Source organism: Ranitomeya variabilis, chromosome 6, assembly GCF_051348905.1.
Source record: "Ranitomeya variabilis isolate aRanVar5 chromosome 6, aRanVar5.hap1, whole genome shotgun sequence".
Classification (NCBI taxonomy): domain Eukaryota; kingdom Metazoa; phylum Chordata; class Amphibia; order Anura; family Dendrobatidae; genus Ranitomeya; species Ranitomeya variabilis.
In genome coordinates, this window is record NC_135237.1 from 2807295 (window position 1) to 2826740 (window position 19446).

Here is a 19446-nt window from a genome sequence, read left to right on the forward strand (position 1 = left end):
ATGGTGAGAGCAGCCCCAGAGAGGAGGACACACATCACTGACACAGTATCAGAAATGGTGAGAGCAGCACCAGAGAGGAGGACACACATCACTGACACAGTATCAGAAATGGTGAGGGCAGCGTCAGAGAGGAGGACACACATCACTGACACAGTATCAGAAATGGTGAGAGCAGCACCAGAGAGGGGGACACACATCACTGACACAGTATCAGAAATGGTGAGAGCAGCGCCAGAGAGGAGGACACACATCACTGACACAGTATCAGAAATGGTGAGAGCAGCCCCAGAGAGGAGGACACACATCACTGACACAGTATCAGAAATGGTGAGAGCAGCGCCAGAGAGGAGGACACACATCACTGACACAGTATCAGAAATGGTGAGAGCAGCGCCAGAGAGGAGGACACACATCACTGACACAGTATCAGAAATGGTGAGAGCAGCACCAGAGAGGAGGACACACATCACTGACACAGTATCAGAAATGGTGAGGGCAGCGTCAGAGAGGAGGACACACATCACTGACACAGTATCAGAAATGGTGAGAGCAGCGCCAGAGAGGAGGACACACATCACTGACACAGTATCAGAAATGGTGAGAGCAGAGCCAGAGAGGAGGACACATCACTGACACAGTATCAGAAATGGTGAGGGCAGCGCCAGAGAGGAGGACACACATCACTGACACAGTATCAGAAATGGTGAGAGCAGCGCCAGAGAGGAGGACACACATCACTGACACAGTATCAGAAATGGTGAGGGCAGCGCCAGAGAGGAGGACACACATCACTGACACAGTATTAGAAATGGTGAGAGCAGCGCCAGAGAGGAGGACACACATCACTGACACAGTATCAGAAATGGTGAGAGCAGCGTCAGAGAGGAGGACACACATCACTGACACAGTATCAGAAATGGTGAGAGCAGCGCCAGAGAGGAGGACACACATCACTGACACAGTATCAGAAATGGTGAGAGCAGAGCCAGAGAGGAGGACACATCAGTGACACAGTATCAGAAATGGTGAGGGCAGCGCCAGAGAGGAGGACACACATCACTGACACAGTATCAGAAATGGTGAGAGCAGCGCCAGAGAGGAGGACACACATCACTGACACAGTATCAGAAATGGTGAGAGCAGCGCCAGAGAGGAGGACACACATCACTGACACAGTATCAGAAATGGTGAGAGCAGCCCCAGAGAGGAGGACACACATCACTGACACAGTATCAGAAATGGTGAGGGCAGCGCCAGAGAGGAGGACACACATCACTGACACAGTATCAGAAATGGGGAGAGCAGCGCCAGAGAGGAGGACACATCACTGACACAGTATCAGAAATGGTGAGGGCAGCGTCAGGACCGGCGGCATATAGTGAGGAAAGAGCGAGTGAGAAGGAAACCATGGCGGGCATAAGTGGACACAACATTGCACCATGAGGGGGCACAGCATTACATAATGAGGGGGCACAGCATTACACTATGAGGGGGCAAAGCATTACACTATGAGGGGGCACAGCATTACATTATGAGGGGGCACAACATTACACTATGAGGGGGCACAGCATTACAGGATGAGGGGGCACAGCATTAGATTATGAGGGGGCACAGCATTAGATTATGAGGGGGCACAGCATTACACTATGAGGGGGCACAGCATTACACTATGAGGGGACACAGCATTACACTATGAGGGGACACAGCATTACACTATGAGGGGGCACAGCATTACATTATGAGGGGGCACAACATTACACTATGAGGGGGCACAGCATTACAGGATGAGGGGGCACAGCATTAGATTATGAGGGGGCACAGCATTAGATTATGAGGGGGCACAGCATTACACTATGAGGGGGCACAGCATTACAGTATGAGGAGGCACAGCATTACATTATGAGGGGGCACAGCATTACATTATGAGGGGGCACAACATTACACTATGAGGGGGCACAGCATTACACTATGAGGGGGCACAGCATTACACTATGAGGGGGCACAGCATTACACTATGAGGTGGCACAGCATTACACTATGAGGGGGCACAGCATTACACTATGACGTGGCACAGCATTACACTATGAGGTGGCACAGCATTACACTATGAGGGGGCACAGCATTACACTATGAGGTGGCACAGCATTACACTATGAGGGGGCACAGCATTACACTATGAGGGGGCACAGCATTACACTATGAGGGGGCACAGCATTACACTATGAGGGGGCACAGCATTACACTATGAGGTGGCACAGCATTACACTATGACGTGGCACAGCATTACACTATGAGGGGGCACAGCATTACAATATGAGGGGGCACAGCATTACACTATGAGGGGTCACAGCATTAGATTGAGGGGGCACAGCATTACATAATGTGGGGGCACAGCATTACACTATGAGGGGGCACAGCATTACAATATGAGGGGGCACAGCATTACACTATGAGGGGGCACAGCATTACACTATGAGGGGGCACAGCATTACACTATGAGGGGGCACAGCATTACATTATGAGGGGGCACAGCATTACACTATGAGGGGGCACAACATTACACTATGAGGGGGCACAGCATTACACTATGAGGGGGCACAGCATTACACCATGAGGGGGCACAGCATTACACTACGGGGGGCAAATCTTTACACTATGAGGGGGCACAGCATTACACTATGAGGGGGCACAGCATTACACTATGAGGGGGCACAGCATTACACTATGAGGGGGCACAGCATTACATTATGAGGGGGCACAGCATTACACTATGAGGGGGCACAACATTACACTATGAGGGGGCACAGCATTACACTACGGGGGGCACAGCTTTACACTATGAGGGGGCACAGCATTACACTATGAGGGGGCACAGCATTACACTATGAGGGGGCACAGCATTACACTATGAGGGGGCACAGCATTACACTATGAGGGGGCACAGCTTTACATTATGAGGGGGCACAGCATTACACTATGAAGGGCCACAGCATTACACTATGAAGGGCCACAGCATTACAATATGAGGGGGGTAGTGATTGCCTTTAGGAGATGACGCCCGCTCACCAGTCGGGCAGGACACATAGACGGTACCTGTCTGGCCTGGCAGCTGCCCGCTGGGAGCTCCGCTTGTTGCTCGAGGAGGCCGTTTCCCGGGAACCTTCACGGTCGTGCGGAGGAGATCAATTTGTTTTCCATGTATGTTCTGCATGTAATCCTGTAAAACATTAATGTCAAAGTGAACGCAGGGTAAGACCCCCAATACCAGTCAGAGACCCCAGGAAATACATAGACTGTGGACAATGCCCGTCCCAGTACATGATATAGTAGAAGACACGTATACATGGGTATATACTGTATACTATAAATATACAGCTCTGAACATCTCAGGGGCAATGTTCAATCCTTCATCCAAAAATGGATGGAGTATGGAGGAACAGCAAACGTCCCAAGACATGGCCGTCACCTAACCTAACATCCCAAGGAAGGAGAGCACTAATGAGAGGCCCATGGTCACCGGAGGGGCTGCCAACATCCACAACTCAGGGAAGACAATCTATCCACAGGATGTCTCTTAGTCCTATACTCCACATATTGGGCTTTCATGGAAAAGTGGCAAATAGAACGACATTTCTTAAAACCATGAGAAGTCACGATAGCAGTTTGCAAAAGAGCCATGTAGGGAAGAAAAAGGGGCTCTGCTTAGGTGAGACTAAATAAGAACTTTTTGGGATAATTGCAAAACCCTTTGTTTGGCGGCACATCACCCTGAAAACACAATTCCCACCATCACACATGGTGGTGGCAGCATCCTGCTGTGGGGAGGCTTTTCTCCAGCAGGGACAGGGAAGATGGTCAGAGGTGATGGGAAGATGGATGAAGCTAAATACTGGGTTATCCTGGAGGGAAAAGTGTTAAGAGGCTGCAAAACACTTGAGACCAGAGCGCAGATCCACCTTCCTGCAGGACAACGAACCTCAACATCCTGCCAGAGCCACAATGGAGGTTTAGAACAAAGCATAATCGTGCGTGAACGGCCCAATCACCATCTTGACTGAAATACCAGACAATCTCTGACAAGACGTGAAAATTGCTGATCACAGACGTCTCCATCCAATGTCACTGAGCGAGAGGACAAAGAGGAAGGGGCAAATGTCACCTCTAGATGTGCAAAGCTAGAGAGACAGATCCCAAAACGCTGGAGAGACAGACGCTAGAAAACTGAAGAGAAAGCCGGAGAGACAGACCCCAAAAGACTGCAGAGAAAGGAGGAGAGGCCGACCCCAAAAGACTGCAGAGAAAGGTGGAGAGGCCGACCCTAAAAGACTGCAGAGAAAGGAGGAGAGGCCGACCCAAAAAGACTGCAGAGAAAGGAGGAGAGGCCGACCCTAAAAGACTGCAGAGAAAGGAGGAGACAGACCCCAAAAGACTGCAGAGAAAGGAGAGACAGACCCCAAAAGACTGCAGAGAAAGGAGGAGACACAGACCCCAAAAGACTGCAGAGAAAGGGGAGACAGACCCCAAAAGACTGCAGAGAAAGGAGGGAGAGAAACCCAAAAGACTGCAGAGAATGGAGGAGAGACAGACCCCAAAAGACTGCAGAGAAAGGAGGAGAGACAGACCCCAAAAGACTGCAGAGAAAGGAGGAGAGACAGACCCCAAAAGACTGCAGAGAAAGGAGGAGAGGCCGACCCAAAAAGACTGCAGAGAAAGGAGGAGAGGCCGACCCTAAAAGACTGCAGAGAAAGGAGGAGACAGACCCCAAAAGACTGCAGAGAAAGGAGAGACAGACCCCAAAAGACTGCAGAGAAAGGAGGAGACACAGACCCCAAAAGACTGCAGAGAAAGGAGAGACAGACCCCAGAAGACTGCAGAGAAAGGAGGGAGAGACAGACCCCAAAAGACTGCAGAGAAAGGAGGAGAGACAGACCCCAAAAGACTGCAGAGAAAGGAGGAGAGGCCGACCCTAAAAGACTGCAGAGAAAGGAGGAGAGGCCGACCCTAAAAGACTGCAGAGAAAGGAGGAGAGACAGACCCCAAAAGACTGCAGAGAAAGGAGGAGAGACAAACCCCAAAAGACTGCAGAGAAAGGAGGAGAGGCCGACCCCAAAAGACTGCAGAGAAAGGAGGAGAGACAGACCCCAAAAGACTGCAGAGAAAGCTGGAGAAAGACCCCAAAAGACTGCAGAGAAAACTGGAGAGACAGACCCCAAAAGACTGCAGAGAAAGGAGGAGAGACAGACCCCAAAAGACTGCAGAGAAAGGTGGAGAGACAGACCCCAAAAGACTGGCAGAGAAAGGAGAGACAGACCCCAAAAGACTGCAGAGAAAGGTAGAGAGACAGACCCCAAAAGACTGCAGAGAAAGGAGAGACAGACCCCAAAAGACTGCAGAGAAAGGAGGAGAGACAGACCCCAAAAGACTGGCAGAGAAAGGAGAGACAGACCCCAAAAGACTGCAGAGAAAGGTGGAGAGAAAGACCCCAAAAGACTGCAGAGAAAACTGGAGACAGACCCCAAAAGACTGCAGAGAAAGGTGGAGACAGACCCCAAAAGACTGCAGAGAAAGGTGGAGGGACAGACCCCAAAAGACTGGAGAGAAAGAAGGAGAGACAGACCCAAAAGACTGCAGAGAAAGGAGGAGAGACAGACCCCAAAAGACTGCAGAGAAAGGTGGAGAGACAGACCCCAAAAGACTGCAGCGAAAGGAGGAGAGACAGACCCCAAAAGACTGCAGAGAAAGGAGGAGAGACAGACCCCAAAAGACTGGCAGAGAAAGGAGAGACAGACCCCAAAAGACTGCAGAGAAAGGTGGAGAGAAAGACCCCAAAAGACTGCAGAGAATAATAATAATAATAATAATAATAAAACCAGAAAACTGGAGACAGACCCCAAAACACTGCAGAGAAAGGTGGAGACAGACCAAAAAAGACTGCAGAGAAAGGTGGAGGGACAGACCCCAAAAGACTGGAGAGAAAGAAGGAGAGACAGACCCAAAAGACTGCAGAGAAAGGAGGAGAGACAGACCCCAAAAGACTGCAGAGAAAGGTGGAGAGACAGACCCCAAAAGACTGCAGCGAAAGGAGGAGAGACAGACCCCAAAAGACTGCAGAGAAAGGTGGAGAGACAGACCCCAAAAGACTGCAGAGAAAGGTGGAGGGACAGACCCCAAAAGACTGGAGAGAAAGGAGAGACAGACCCCAAAAGACTGCAGAGAAAGGTGGAGACAGACCCCAAAAGACTGCAGAGAAAGGTGGAGACAGACCCCAAAAGACTGCAGAGAAAGGTGGAGGGACAGACCCCAAAAGACTGGAGAGAAAGAAGGAGAGACAGACCCCAAAAGACTGCAGAGAAAGGTGGAGACAGACCCCAAAAGACTGCAGAGAAAGGTGGAGAGACAGACCCCAAAAGACTGCAGAGAAAGGAGGAGAGACAGACCCCAAAAGACTGGAGAGAAAGGTGGAGAGACAGACCCCAAAAGACTGCAGAGAAAGGTGGAGAGACAGACCCCAAAAGACTGCAGAGAAAGGTGGAGAGACAGACCCCAAAAGACTGGAGAGAAAGGAGAGACAGACCCCAAAAGACTGCAGAGAAAGGAGGAGAGACAGACCCCAAAAGACTGCAGAGAAAGGTGGAGACAGACCCCAAAAGACTGCAGAGAAAGTTGGAGGGACAGACCCCAAAAGACTGGAGAGAAAGAAGGAGAGACAGACCCCAAAAGACTGCAGAGAAAGGAGGAGAGACAGACCCCAAAAGACTGCAGAGAAAGGTGGAGGGACAGACCCCAAAAGACTGGAGAGAAAGGAGAGACAGACCCCAAAAGACTGCAGAGAAAGGAGGAGAGACAGACCCCAAAAGACTGCAGAGAAAGGTGGAGGGACAGACCCCAAAAGACTGGAGAGAAAGGAGAGACAGACCCCAAAAGACTGCAGAGAAAGGAGGAGAGACAGACCCCAAAAGACTGCAGAGAAAGGTGGGAGAGACAGACCCCAAAAGACAGCAGAGAAAGGTGGAGGGACAGACCCCAAAAGACTGGAGAGAAAGGAGAGACAGACCCCAAAAGACTGCAGAGAAAGGAGGAGAGACAGACCCCAAAAGACTGCAGAGAAAGGTGGAGACAGACCCCAAAAGACTGCAGAGAAAGGTGGAGGGACAGACCCCAAAAGACTGCAGAGAAAGGTGGAGGGACAGACCCCAAAAGACTGCAGAGAAAGGAGGAGAGACAGACCCCAAAAGACTGCAGAGAAAGGAGGAGACAGACCCCAAAAGACTGCAGAGAAAGGAGGAGAGACAGACCCCAAAAGACTGCAGAGAAAGGAGGAGACAGACCCCAAAAGACTGCAGAGAAAGGAGGAGAGACAGACCCCAAAAGACTGGAGAGAAAGAAGGAGGGACAGACCCCAAAAGACTGCAGAGAAAGGTGGAGAGAAAGACCCCAAAAGACTGTAGAGAAAGGAGGAGAGACAGACCCCAAAAGACTGCAGAGAAAGGTGGAGACAGACCCCCAAAGACTGCAGAGAAAGGGGGAGAGACAGACCCCAAAAGACTGCAGAGAAAGGAGAGACAGACCCCAAAAGACTGCAGAGAAAGGTGGAGAGACAGACCCCAAAAGACTGCAGAGGAAGGAGGAGAGACAGACCACAAAAGACTGTAGAGAAAGGTGGAGAGACAAACCCCAAAAGACTGCAGAGAAAGGAGGAGACAGACCCCAAAAGACTGCAGAGAAAGGAGGAGAGACAGACCCCAAAAGACTGCAGAGAAAGGAGGAGAGACAGACCCCAAAAGACTGCAGAGAAAGGAGTGAGAGACAGAACCCAAAAGACTGTACAGAAAGGAGGGAGAGACAGACCCCAAAAGACCGCAGAGAAAGGAGGAGACAGACCCCAAAAGACTGCAGAGAAAGGTGGAGACAGACCTCAAAAGACTGCAGAGAAAGGAGGGGAGACAGACCCCAAAAGCTGCAGTGAAAGGAGAGAAAGACCCCAAAAGACTGCAGAGAAAGCTGGAGAGACAGACCCCAAAAGACTGCAGAGAAAGGAGGAGAGACAGACCCCAAAAGACTGCAGAGAAAGGAGGAGACAGACCCCAAAAGACTGCAGAGAAAGGAGGAGAGACAGACCCCAAAAGACTGCAGAGAAAGGTGGAGAGAGACAGACCCCAAAAGACTGCAGAGAAAGGAGAGACAGACCCCAAAAGACTGGAGACAAAGGAGAGACAGACCCCAAAAGACTGCAGAGAAAGGAGGAGAGACAGACCCCAAAAGACTGCAGAGAAAGGAGGAGAGACAGATCCTAAAAGACTGCAGAGAAAGGTGGAGACAGACCCCAAAAGACTACAGAGAAAGGAGAGACAGACCTCAAAAGACTGCAGAGACAGGAGGAGAGACAGACCCCAAAAGACCGCAGAGAAAGAAGAGACAGACCCCAAAAGACTACAGAGAAAGGAGAGACAGACCTCAAAAGACTGCAGAGACAGGAGGAGAGACAGACCCCAAAAGACTGCAGAGAAAGGAGGAGAGACAGACCCCAAAAGACTGCAGAGAAAGGAGGAGAGACAGACCCCAAAAGACTGCAGAGACAGGAGGAGAGACAGACCCCAAAAGACTGCAGAGAAAGGAGGAGAGACAGACCCCAAAAGACTGCAGAGACAGGAGGAGAGACAGACCCCAAAAGACTGCAGAGAAATGGGGAGAGACAGACCCCAAAAGACTGCAGAGACAGGAGGAGAGACAGACCCCAAAAGACCGCAGAGAAAGGAGGAGAGACAGACCCCAAAAGACTGCAGAGAAAGGAGGAGAGACAGACCCCAAAAGACTGCAGAGAAAGGTGGAGAGACAGACCCCAAAAGACTGGCAGAGAAAGGAGAGACAGACCCCAAAAGACTGCAGAGAAAGGTAGAGAGACAGACCCCAAAAGACTGCAGAGAAAGGAGAGACAGACCCCAAAAGACTGCAGAGAAAGGAGGAGAGACAAACCCCAAAAGACTGGCAGAGAAAGGAGAGACAGACCCCAAAAGACTGCAGAGAAAGGTGGAGAGAAAGACCCCAAAAGACTGCAGAGAAAACTGGAGACAGACCCCAAAACACTGCAGAGAAAGGTGGAGACAGACCCCAAAAGACTGCAGAGAAAGGTGGAGGGACAGACCCCAAAAGACTGGAGAGAAAGAAGGAGAGACAGACCCAAAAGACTGCAGAGAAAGGAGGAGAGACAGACCCCAAAAGACTGCAGAGAAAGGTGGAGAGACAGACCCCAAAAGACTGCAGAGAAAGGTGGAGAGACAGACCCCAAAAGACTGCAGAGAAAGGTGGAGAGACAGACCCCAAAAGACTGGAGAGAAAGGAGAGACAGACCCCAAAAGACTGCAGAGAAAGGAGGAGAGACAGACCCCAAAAGACTGCAGAGAAAGGTGGAGACAGACCCCAAAAGACTGCAGAGAAAGGAGGAGACAGACCCCAAAAGACTGCAGAGAAAGTTGGAGGGACAGACCCCAAAAGACTGTAGAGAAAGGTGGAGGGACAGACCCCAAAAGACTGCAGAGAAAGGAGGAGACAGACCCCAAAAGACTGCAGAGAAAGGAGGAGAGACAGACCCAAAAGACTGCAGAGAAAGGAGGGAGAGACAGACCCCAAAAGACTACAGAGAAAGGAGAGACAGACCCCAAAAGACTGCAGAGACAGGAGGAGAGACAGACCCCAAAAGAGTGCAGAGACAGGAGGAGAGACAGACCCCAAAAGACTGCAGAGAAAGGAGGAGAGACAGACCCCAAAAGACTGCAGAGAAAGGAGGAGAGACAGACCCCAAAAGACTGCAGAGACAGGAGGAGAGACAGGCACCAAAAGACTGCAGAGAAAGGAGGAGAGAGACAGACACCATAAGACTGCAGAGAAAGGAGGAGAGACAGACCCCAAAAGACTGCAGAGACAGGAGGAGAGACAGACCCCAAAAGACTGCAGAGACAGGAGGAGAGACAGACCCCAAAAGACTGCAGAGACAGGAGGAGAGACAGACCCCAAAAGACTGCAGAGAAAGGAGACAGACCCCAAAAGACTGCAGAGAAAGTTGGAGAGACAGACCCCAAAAGACTGGAGAGAAAGAAGGAGGGACAGACCCCAAAAGACTGCAGAGAAAGGTGGAGGGACCGACCCCAAAAGACTGCAGAGAAAGGTGGAGAGAAAGACCCCAAAAGACTGCAGAGAAAGGAGGAGAGACAGACCCCAAAAGACCGCAGAGAAAGAAGAGACAGACCCCAAAAGACTGCAGAGAAAGGAGAGACAGACCTCAAAAGACTGCAGAGACAGGAGGAGAGACAGACCCCAAAAGACTGCAGAGAAAGGAGGAGAGACAGACCCCAAAAGACTGCAGAGAAAGGAGGAGAGACAGACCCCAAAAGACTGCAGAGACAGGAGGAGAGACAGACCCCAAAAGACTGCAGAGAAAGGAGGAGAGACAGACCCCAAAAGACTGCAGAGACAGGAGGAGAGACAGACCCCAAAAGACCGCAGAGAAAGGAGGAGAGACAGACCCCAAAAGACTACAGAGAAAGGAGAGACAGACCCCAAAAGACTGCAGAGACAGGAGGAGAGACAGACCCCAAAAGAGTGCAGAGACAGGAGGAGAGACAGACCCCAAAAGACTGCAGAGAAAGGAGGAGAGACAGACCCCAAAAGACTGCAGAGAAAGGAGGAGAGACAGACCCCAAAAGACTGCAGAGACAGGAGGAGAGACAGGCACCAAAAGACTGCAGAGAAAGGAGGAGAGAGACAGACACCATAAGACTGCAGAGAAAGGAGGAGAGACAGACCCCAAAAGACTGCAGAGACAGGAGGAGAGACAGACCCCAAAAGACTGCAGAGACAGGAGGAGAGACAGACCCCAAAAGACTGCAGAGAAATGAGGAGAGACAGACCCCAAAAGACTGCAGAGAAAGGAGGAGAGACAGACCCCAAAAGACTGCAGAGACAGGAGGAGAGACAGACCTCAAAAGACTGCAGAGACAGGAGGAGAGACAGACCCCAAAAGACTGCAGAGAAATGAGGAGAGACAGACCCCAAAAGACTGCAGAGAAAGGAGGAGAGACAGACCCCAAAAGACTGCAGAGACAGGAGGAGAGACAGACCCCAAAAGACCGCAGAGAAAGGAGGAGAGACAGACCCCAAAAGACTGCAGAGAAAGGAGAGACAGACACCAAAAGACTGCAGTAGTCATTGCAGAGAGAGGTGGTCCTACAAGGTACTGACTTAGGGGCTGAATAGAAATGTAGCTCACAACTATCAGATTTATATTTAGAGAATAATTATATGTAACATGAAAAAATCCCAAGGTATGAAGAATTTCTCACGGTAATGTACAGGTATGTTGAAAGTTCAATATCAATTTTCCTCAACCTCAATGTAGTAATTAGCGACTCATTTCCGCCACTAATACAGCTATTAACGCTCATCAGTAACGAGTTCAATTAACTTCTCAAAACAATCTAATTGATCCCACAATCACTGGGAGGAGACAAGACAACAAATGGAAAGAAACACAAAAGAAAATCAATAGGTGAGACAGTATACAGGACAACAGTCACAGAGGAAAGTGGAAATAGTACAATACAGGTGAGGTGTAATATCCCAGTATACAATAATACAGGTAAGATAACAGGGGAGGTGTAATATCCCAGTATACAATAATACAGGTAAGATAACAGGGGAGGTGTAATATCCCAGTATACAATAATACAGGTAAGATAACAGGTGAGGTGTAATATCCCAGTATACAATAATACAGGTAAGATAACAGGGGAGGTGTAATATCCCAGTATACAATAATACAGGTAAGATAACAGGGGAGGTGTAATATCCCAGTATACAATAATACAGGTAAGATAACAGGTGAGGTGTAATATCCCAGTATACAATAATACAGGTAAGATAACAGGGGAGGTGTAATATCCCAGTATACAATAATACAGGTAAGATAACAGGGGAGGTGTAATATCCCAGTATACAGTATAATACAGGTGAGATAACAGGTGAGGTGTAATATCCCAGTATACAATAATACAGGTAAGATAACAGGGGAGGTGTAATATCCCAGTATACAATAATACAGGTAAGATAACAGGGGAGGTGTAATATCCCAGTATACAGTATAATACAGGTGAGATAACAGGTGAGGTGTAATATCCCAGTATACAGTATAATACAGGTGAGATAACAGGTGAGGTGTAATATCCCAGTATACAGTATAATACAGGTGAGATAACAGGTGAGGTGTAATATCCCTATATACAGTATAATACAGGTGAGATAACAGGTGAGGTGTAAGATCCCAGTATACAGTATAATACTGGTGAGATAACAGGTGATGTGTAATATCACAGTATACAGTATAATACAGGTGAGATAACAGGTGAGGTGTAAGATCCCAGTATACAGTATAATACAGGAGATAACAGGTGAGGTGTAATATCCCAGTATACAGTATAATACAGGTGAGATAACAGGTGAGGTGTAATATCCCAGTATACATTATAATACAGGTGAGATAACAGGTGAGGTGTAATATCCCAGTATACAGTATAATACTGGAGAGATAACAGGTGAGGTGTAATATCCCAGTATACAGTATAATACAGGTGAGATAACAGGTGAGGTGTAATATCCCAGTATACAGTATAATACTGGAGAGATAACAGGTGAGGTGTAATATCCCAGTATACAATAATACAGGTAAGATAACAGGGGAGGTGTAATATCCCAGTATACAATAATACAGGTAAGATAACAGGGGAGGTGTAATATCCCAGTATACAATAATACAGGTAAGATAACAGGGGAGGTGTAATATCCCAGTATACAGTATAATACAGGTGAGATAACAGGTGAGGTGTAATATCCCAGTATACAATAATACAGGTAAGATAACAGGGGAGGTGTAATATCCCAGTATACAATAATACAGGTAAGATAACAGGGGAGGTGTAATATCCCAGTATACAGTATAATACAGGTGAGATAACAGGTGAGGTGTAATATCCCAGTATACAGTATAATACAGGTGAGATAACAGGTGAGGTGTAATATCCCAGTATACAGTATAATACAGGTGAGATAACAGGTGAGGTGTAATATCCCTATATACAGTATAATACAGGTGAGATAACAGGTGAGGTGTAAGATCCCAGTATACAGTATAATACTGGTGAGATAACAGGTGATGTGTAATATCACAGTATACAGTATAATACAGGTGAGATAACAGGTGAGGTGTAAGATCCCAGTATACAGTATAATACAGGAGATAACAGGTGAGGTGTAATATCCCAGTATACAGTATAATACAGGTGAGATAACAGGTGAGGTGTAATATCCCAGTATACATTATAATACAGGTGAGATAACAGGTGAGGTGTAATATCCCAGTATACATTATAATACAGGTGAGATAACAGGTGAGGTGTAATATCCCTATATACAGTATAATACAGGTGAGATAACAGGTGAGGTGTAATATCACAGTATACAGTATAATACAGGTGAGATAACAGGTGAGGTGTAATATGCCAGTATACAGTATAATACAGGAGAGATAACAGGTGAGGTGTAATATCCCAGTATACAGTATAATACAGGTGAGATAACAGGTGAGGTGTAATATCCCAGTATACAGTATAATACAGGAGATAACAGGTGAGGTGTAATATCCCAGTATACAGTATAATACAGGTGAGATAACAGGTGAGGTGTAATATCCCAGTATACATTATAATACAGGTGAGATAACAGGTGAGGTGTAATATCCCAGTATACATTATAATACAGGTGAGATAACAGGTGAGGTGTAATATCCCAGTATACAGTATAATACAGGTGAGATAACAGGTGAGGTGTAATATCACAGTATACAATATAATACAGGTGAGATAACAGGTGAGGTGTAATATCCCTATATACAGTATAATACTGGAGAGATAACAGGTGAGGTGTAATATCCCAGTATACAGTATAATACAGGTGAGATGTAATATCCCAGTATACAGTATAATACAGGTGAGATTACACGTGAGGTGTAATATCCCAGTATACAGTATAATACAGGTGAGATAACAGGTGAGGTGTAATATCACAGTATACAATATAATACAGGTGAGATAACAGGTGAGGTGTAATATCCCAGTATACAGTATAATACAGGTGAGATAACAGGTGAGGTGTAATATCCCAGTATACAGTATAATACAGGTGAGATAACAGGTGAGGTGTAATATCCCAGTATACAGTATAATACTGGAGAGATAACAGGTGAGGTGTAATATCACAGTATACAGTATAATACAGGTGAGATAACAGGTGAGGTGTAATATCCCAGTATACAGTATAATACAGGTGAGAACAGGTGAGGTGTAATATCCCTATATACAGTATAATACAGGTGAGATAACAGGTGAGGTGTAATATCCCAGTATACAGTATAATACTGGAGAGATAACAGGTGAGGTGTAATATCACAGTATACAGTATAATACAGGTGAGATAACAGGTGAGGTGTAATATCCCAGTATACAGTATAATACAGGTGAGATAACAGGTGAGGTGTAATATCCCTATATACAGTATAATACTGGAGAGATAACAGGTGAGGTGTAATATCACAGTATACAGTATAATACAGGTGAGATAACAGGTGAGGTGTAATATCCCAGTATACAGTATTATACAGGTGAGATAACAGGTGAGGTGTAATATCACAGTATACAATATAATACAGGTGAGATAACAGGTGAGGTGTAACATCCCTATATACAGTATAATACAGGTGAGATAACAGGTGAGGTGTAATATCCCAGTATACAGTATAATACTGGAGAGATAACAGGTGAGGTGTAATATCACAGTATACAGTATAATACAGGTGAGATAACAGGTGAGGTGTAATATCCCAGTATACAATATAATACAGGTGAGATAACAGGTGAGGTGTAATATCCCTATATACAGTATAATACAGGTGAGATAACAGGTGAGGTGTAATATCCCAGTATACAGTATAATACAGGTGAGATAACAGGTGAGGTGTAATATCCCAGTATACAATATAATACTGGAGAGATAACAGGTGAGGTGTAATATCACAGTATACAGTATAATACAGGTGAGATAACAGGTGAGGTGTAATATCCCAGTATACAATATAATACAGGTGAGATAACAGGTGAGGTGTAATATCCCACTATACAGTATAATACAGATGAGATAACAGGTGAGGTGTAATATCCCAGTATACAGTATAATACAGGTGAGATAACAGGTGAGGTGTAATATCCTAGTATACAGTATAATACAGGTGAGATAACAGGTGAGGTGTAATATCCCAGTATACAATATAACACAGGTGAGATAACAGGTGAGGTGTAATATCCCACTATACAGTATAATACAGATGAGATAACAGGTGAGGTGTAATATCCCAGTATACAGTATAATACAGGTGAGATAACAGGTGAGGTGTAATATCCCAGTATACAGTATAATACAGGTGAGATAACAGGTGAGGTGTAATATCACAGTATACAATATAATACAGGTGAGATAACAGGTGAGGTGTAATATCCCTATATACAGTATAATACAGGTGAGATAACAGGTGAGGTGTAATATCCCAGTATACAGTATAATACAGGTGAGATAACAGGTGAGGTGTAAGATCCCAGTATACAGTATAATACAGGAGATAACAGGTGAGGTGTAATATCCCAGTATACAGTATAATACAGGTGAGATAACAGGTGAGGTGTAATATCCCAGTATACATTATAATACAGGTGAGATAACAGGTGAGGTGTAATATCCCAGTATACATTATAATACAGGTGAGATAACAGGTGAGGTGTAATATCCCTATATACAGTATAATACTGGAGAGATAACAGGTGAGGTGTAATATCCCAGTATACAGTATAATACAGGTGAGATAACAGGTGAGGTGTAATATCCCAGTATACAGTATAATACAGGTGAGATAACACGTGAGGTGTAATATCCCAGTATACAGTATAATACAGGTGAGATAACAGGTGAGGTGTAATATCACAGTATACAATATAATACAGGTGAGATAACAGGTGAGGTTTAATATCCATATATACAGTATAATACAGGTGAGATAACAGGTGAGGTGTAATATCCCTATATACAGTATAATACTGGAGAGATAACAGGTGAGGTGTAATATCACAGTATACAGTATAATACAGGTGAGATAACAGGTGAGGTGTAATATCCCAGTATACAGTATTATACAGGTGAGATAACAGGTGAGGTGTAATATCACAGTATACAATATAATACAGGTGAGATAACAGGTGAGGTGTAATATCCCTATATACAGTATAATACAGGTGAGATAACAGGTGAGGTGTAATATCCCAGTATACAGTATAATACTGGAGAGATAACAGGTGAGGTGTAATATCACAGTATACAGTATAATACAGGTGAGATAACAGGTGAGGTGTAATATCCCAGTATACAATATAATACAGGTGAGATAACAGGTGAGGTGTAATATCCCTATATACAGTATAATACAGGTGAGATAACAGGTGAGGTGTAATATCCCAGTATACAGTATAATACAGGTGAGATAACAGGTGAGGTGTAATATCCCAGTATACAATATAATACTGGAGAGATAACAGGTGAGGTGTAATATCACAGTATACAGTATAATACAGGTGAGATAACAGGTGAGGTGTAATATCCCAGTATACAATATAATACAGGTGAGATAACAGGTGAGGTGTAATATAAAACTATACAGTATAATACAGATGAGATAACAGGTGAGGTGTAATATCCCAGTATACAGTATAATACAGGTGAGATAACAGGTGAGGTGTAATATCCCAGTATACAGTATAATACAGGTGAGATAACAGGTGAGGTGTAATATCCCAGTATACAATATAACACAGGTGAGATAACAGGTGAGGTGTAATATCCCACTATACAGTATAATACAGATGAGATAACAGGTGAGGTGTAATATCCCAGTATACAGTATAATACAGGTGAGATAACAGGTGAGGTGTAATATCCCAGTATACAGTATAATACAGGTGAGATAACAGGTGAGGTGTAATATCCCAGTATACAGTATAATACAGGTGAGATAACAAGTGAGGTGTAATATCCCAGTATACAGTTTAATACTGGAGAGATAACAGGTGAGGTGTAATATCCCAGTATACAGTATAATACAGGTGAGATAACAGGTGAGGTGTAATATCCCAGTATACAGTATAATACAGGTGAGATAACAGGTGAGGTGTAATATCCCAGTATACAATATAATACTGGAGAGATAACAGGTGAGGTGTAATATCACAGTATACAGTATAATACAGGTGAGATAACAGGTGAGGTGTAATATCCCAGTATACAATATAATACTGGAGAGATAACACGTGAGGTGTAATATCCCAGTATACAGTATAATACAGGTAAGATAACAGGTGAGGTGTAATATCCCAGTATACAATATAATACTGGAGAGATAACAGGTGAGGTGTAATATCACAGTATACCGTATAATATAGGTGAGATAACAGGTGAGGTGTAATATCCCAGTATACAGTATACTACAGGTGAGATAACAGGTGAGGTGTAATATCCCAGTATACAGTATAATACAGGTGAGATAACAGGTGAGGTGTAATATCCCAGTATACAGTATAATACAGGTGAGATAACAGGTGAGGTGTAATATCCCAGTATACAGTATAATACAGGTGAGAACAGGTGAGGTGTAATATCCCAGTATACAGTATAATACAGGTGAGATAACAGGTGAGGTGCAATATCCCAGTATACAGTATAATACAGGTGAGATAACAGGTGATGTGTAATGTCACGATTAACACCGTGACTGTCAAGATCCCTTAGCCGCTGCCCACAATATGTCACGGATTGGGGTGACTTTAGACCAGCAGACGGCTATCACATGTGCAGGGGGCTTATCTTAGTTATCCCTCCACTGCCACAATGTGATAAAAAAAAAAAACCACACACAATGCTATTGACCTCTTAGGTTACAGCAGGGGCTTATTTTAGGTATCCCACTGCTCTCCAATATACCATGAACTGCAGGGATTTGTGTATCCCGCTTACAGTTCCACTTAACACTTGCAGCTCTCTGGCGCCCCCCTTACTCTCAGGTCAGATTAGGTACTGCACCTAGGGTAATTAGTCGCCAGAAAGGCTGCCTGCTATGTACTGGCTATTGGGCGCACTGCAGCGACGCGGTGACTACTCCCACGCAGGCAGGAACAATAATTATCAAGCCGCAGTCGCTGAAACAGCACCCAAAAGCCTGCACACGGTCGCTGCCACCAGCTCCGATCAAACGGGTCCGGAGCTAACCCAAAACAGTAGCGTAATTTCCCTTCAAGAGACTTAGGGTACGTTTTTAGAGCAGGGAGGAAGAACTAGCATTAAATATTATACTCCAGAAAGGTTAGGCAGTGCTTTATCAAAATTATACAAAGATGTTACAAATGAGACAATTGCAAATATGTACAAGGTAATTATGAAAATAAAAGGATTAAAGGAAGAAAAGATAACTCACATGTTCTTAGTTCATATCAGTTCAGGCAAACACCATGCTAGTGGGAGGGGCTCCCAAAAATCCCAATGCATGAGGTACAGCTCTTCAGGTCAGACCCACATGTTCTTCCAGCAACAGACTGACTGCTGGAGTCCGGCCAAAACAGTTATAGCTTAGCCTGGTGACATCACCAAAAAGGCTGGCTATCCCAGTCCCTCCTCTCTCTGCATTCTGACTAAGTATAAGCTAAATCTTTCTAAGACTTGTAATTCCGCTGCTGAACCTATCATAGTCCTAACATAACCAGCATTCATCTCGGAGTAACGTGGGCTTTCTAATAAGATCAAATATGCCCTGTCTGGGATACATATTTACAGAGAAATCCCTACTTCTTCACCAGATGGAGTTAGACGCCCGTATTTAGAGTGATGCGTAGATCCTCCGAGTGTGATTATGACGATATATTTTGGTGTTCGTATTTTAAATCGTTTGCCTAATATCTTACAAAAACAGAACAAAGGACTTTCATGATTCTAGAAGCTTCTAGTCCAGTGATAGCTGGACAAGAGCTTACGCGGCAGGAAATGCCGGTCGTAAATACCTTTCTTCAATAAAACTCCCCTCTCACATACATTGGCAAGGCAAGCTCAACTCTAAAGTAAAAGAGAAGGGGGGTTTCTTAGCCCACATCCTGGGCTGACAAGAGAAACTAAACTTATGATATTTCATACCATATCGTGACACCTCCCCCTTTTGGCGTGCGCTACGGCGGCAGAACCTCTCGGTATGCCTCCATGCGCACCTCCGTGGGTTCACCCTGGCGGGAGAGTCCATCTGCATTCCCATGCTCCCTGCCC

General features: G+C 45.5%; 1 protein-coding gene across 4 annotated transcripts in view; it reads right to left on the reverse strand.

Annotated features, from left to right (window-relative positions):
- Positions 1 to 19446, reverse strand: part of AGAP3 (ArfGAP with GTPase domain, ankyrin repeat and PH domain 3) — a 498289-nt gene that overhangs the window by 84898 nt on the left and 393945 nt on the right. For all 4 annotated transcript variants that reach the window (XM_077267735.1, XM_077267734.1, XM_077267731.1 and 1 more), the window contains exon 11: positions 3094 to 3217. In XM_077267735.1, coding sequence (XP_077123850.1) covers positions 3094 to 3217 — 124 coding nt within the window. The remainder of the gene's footprint in view (positions 1 to 3093; positions 3218 to 19446) is intronic.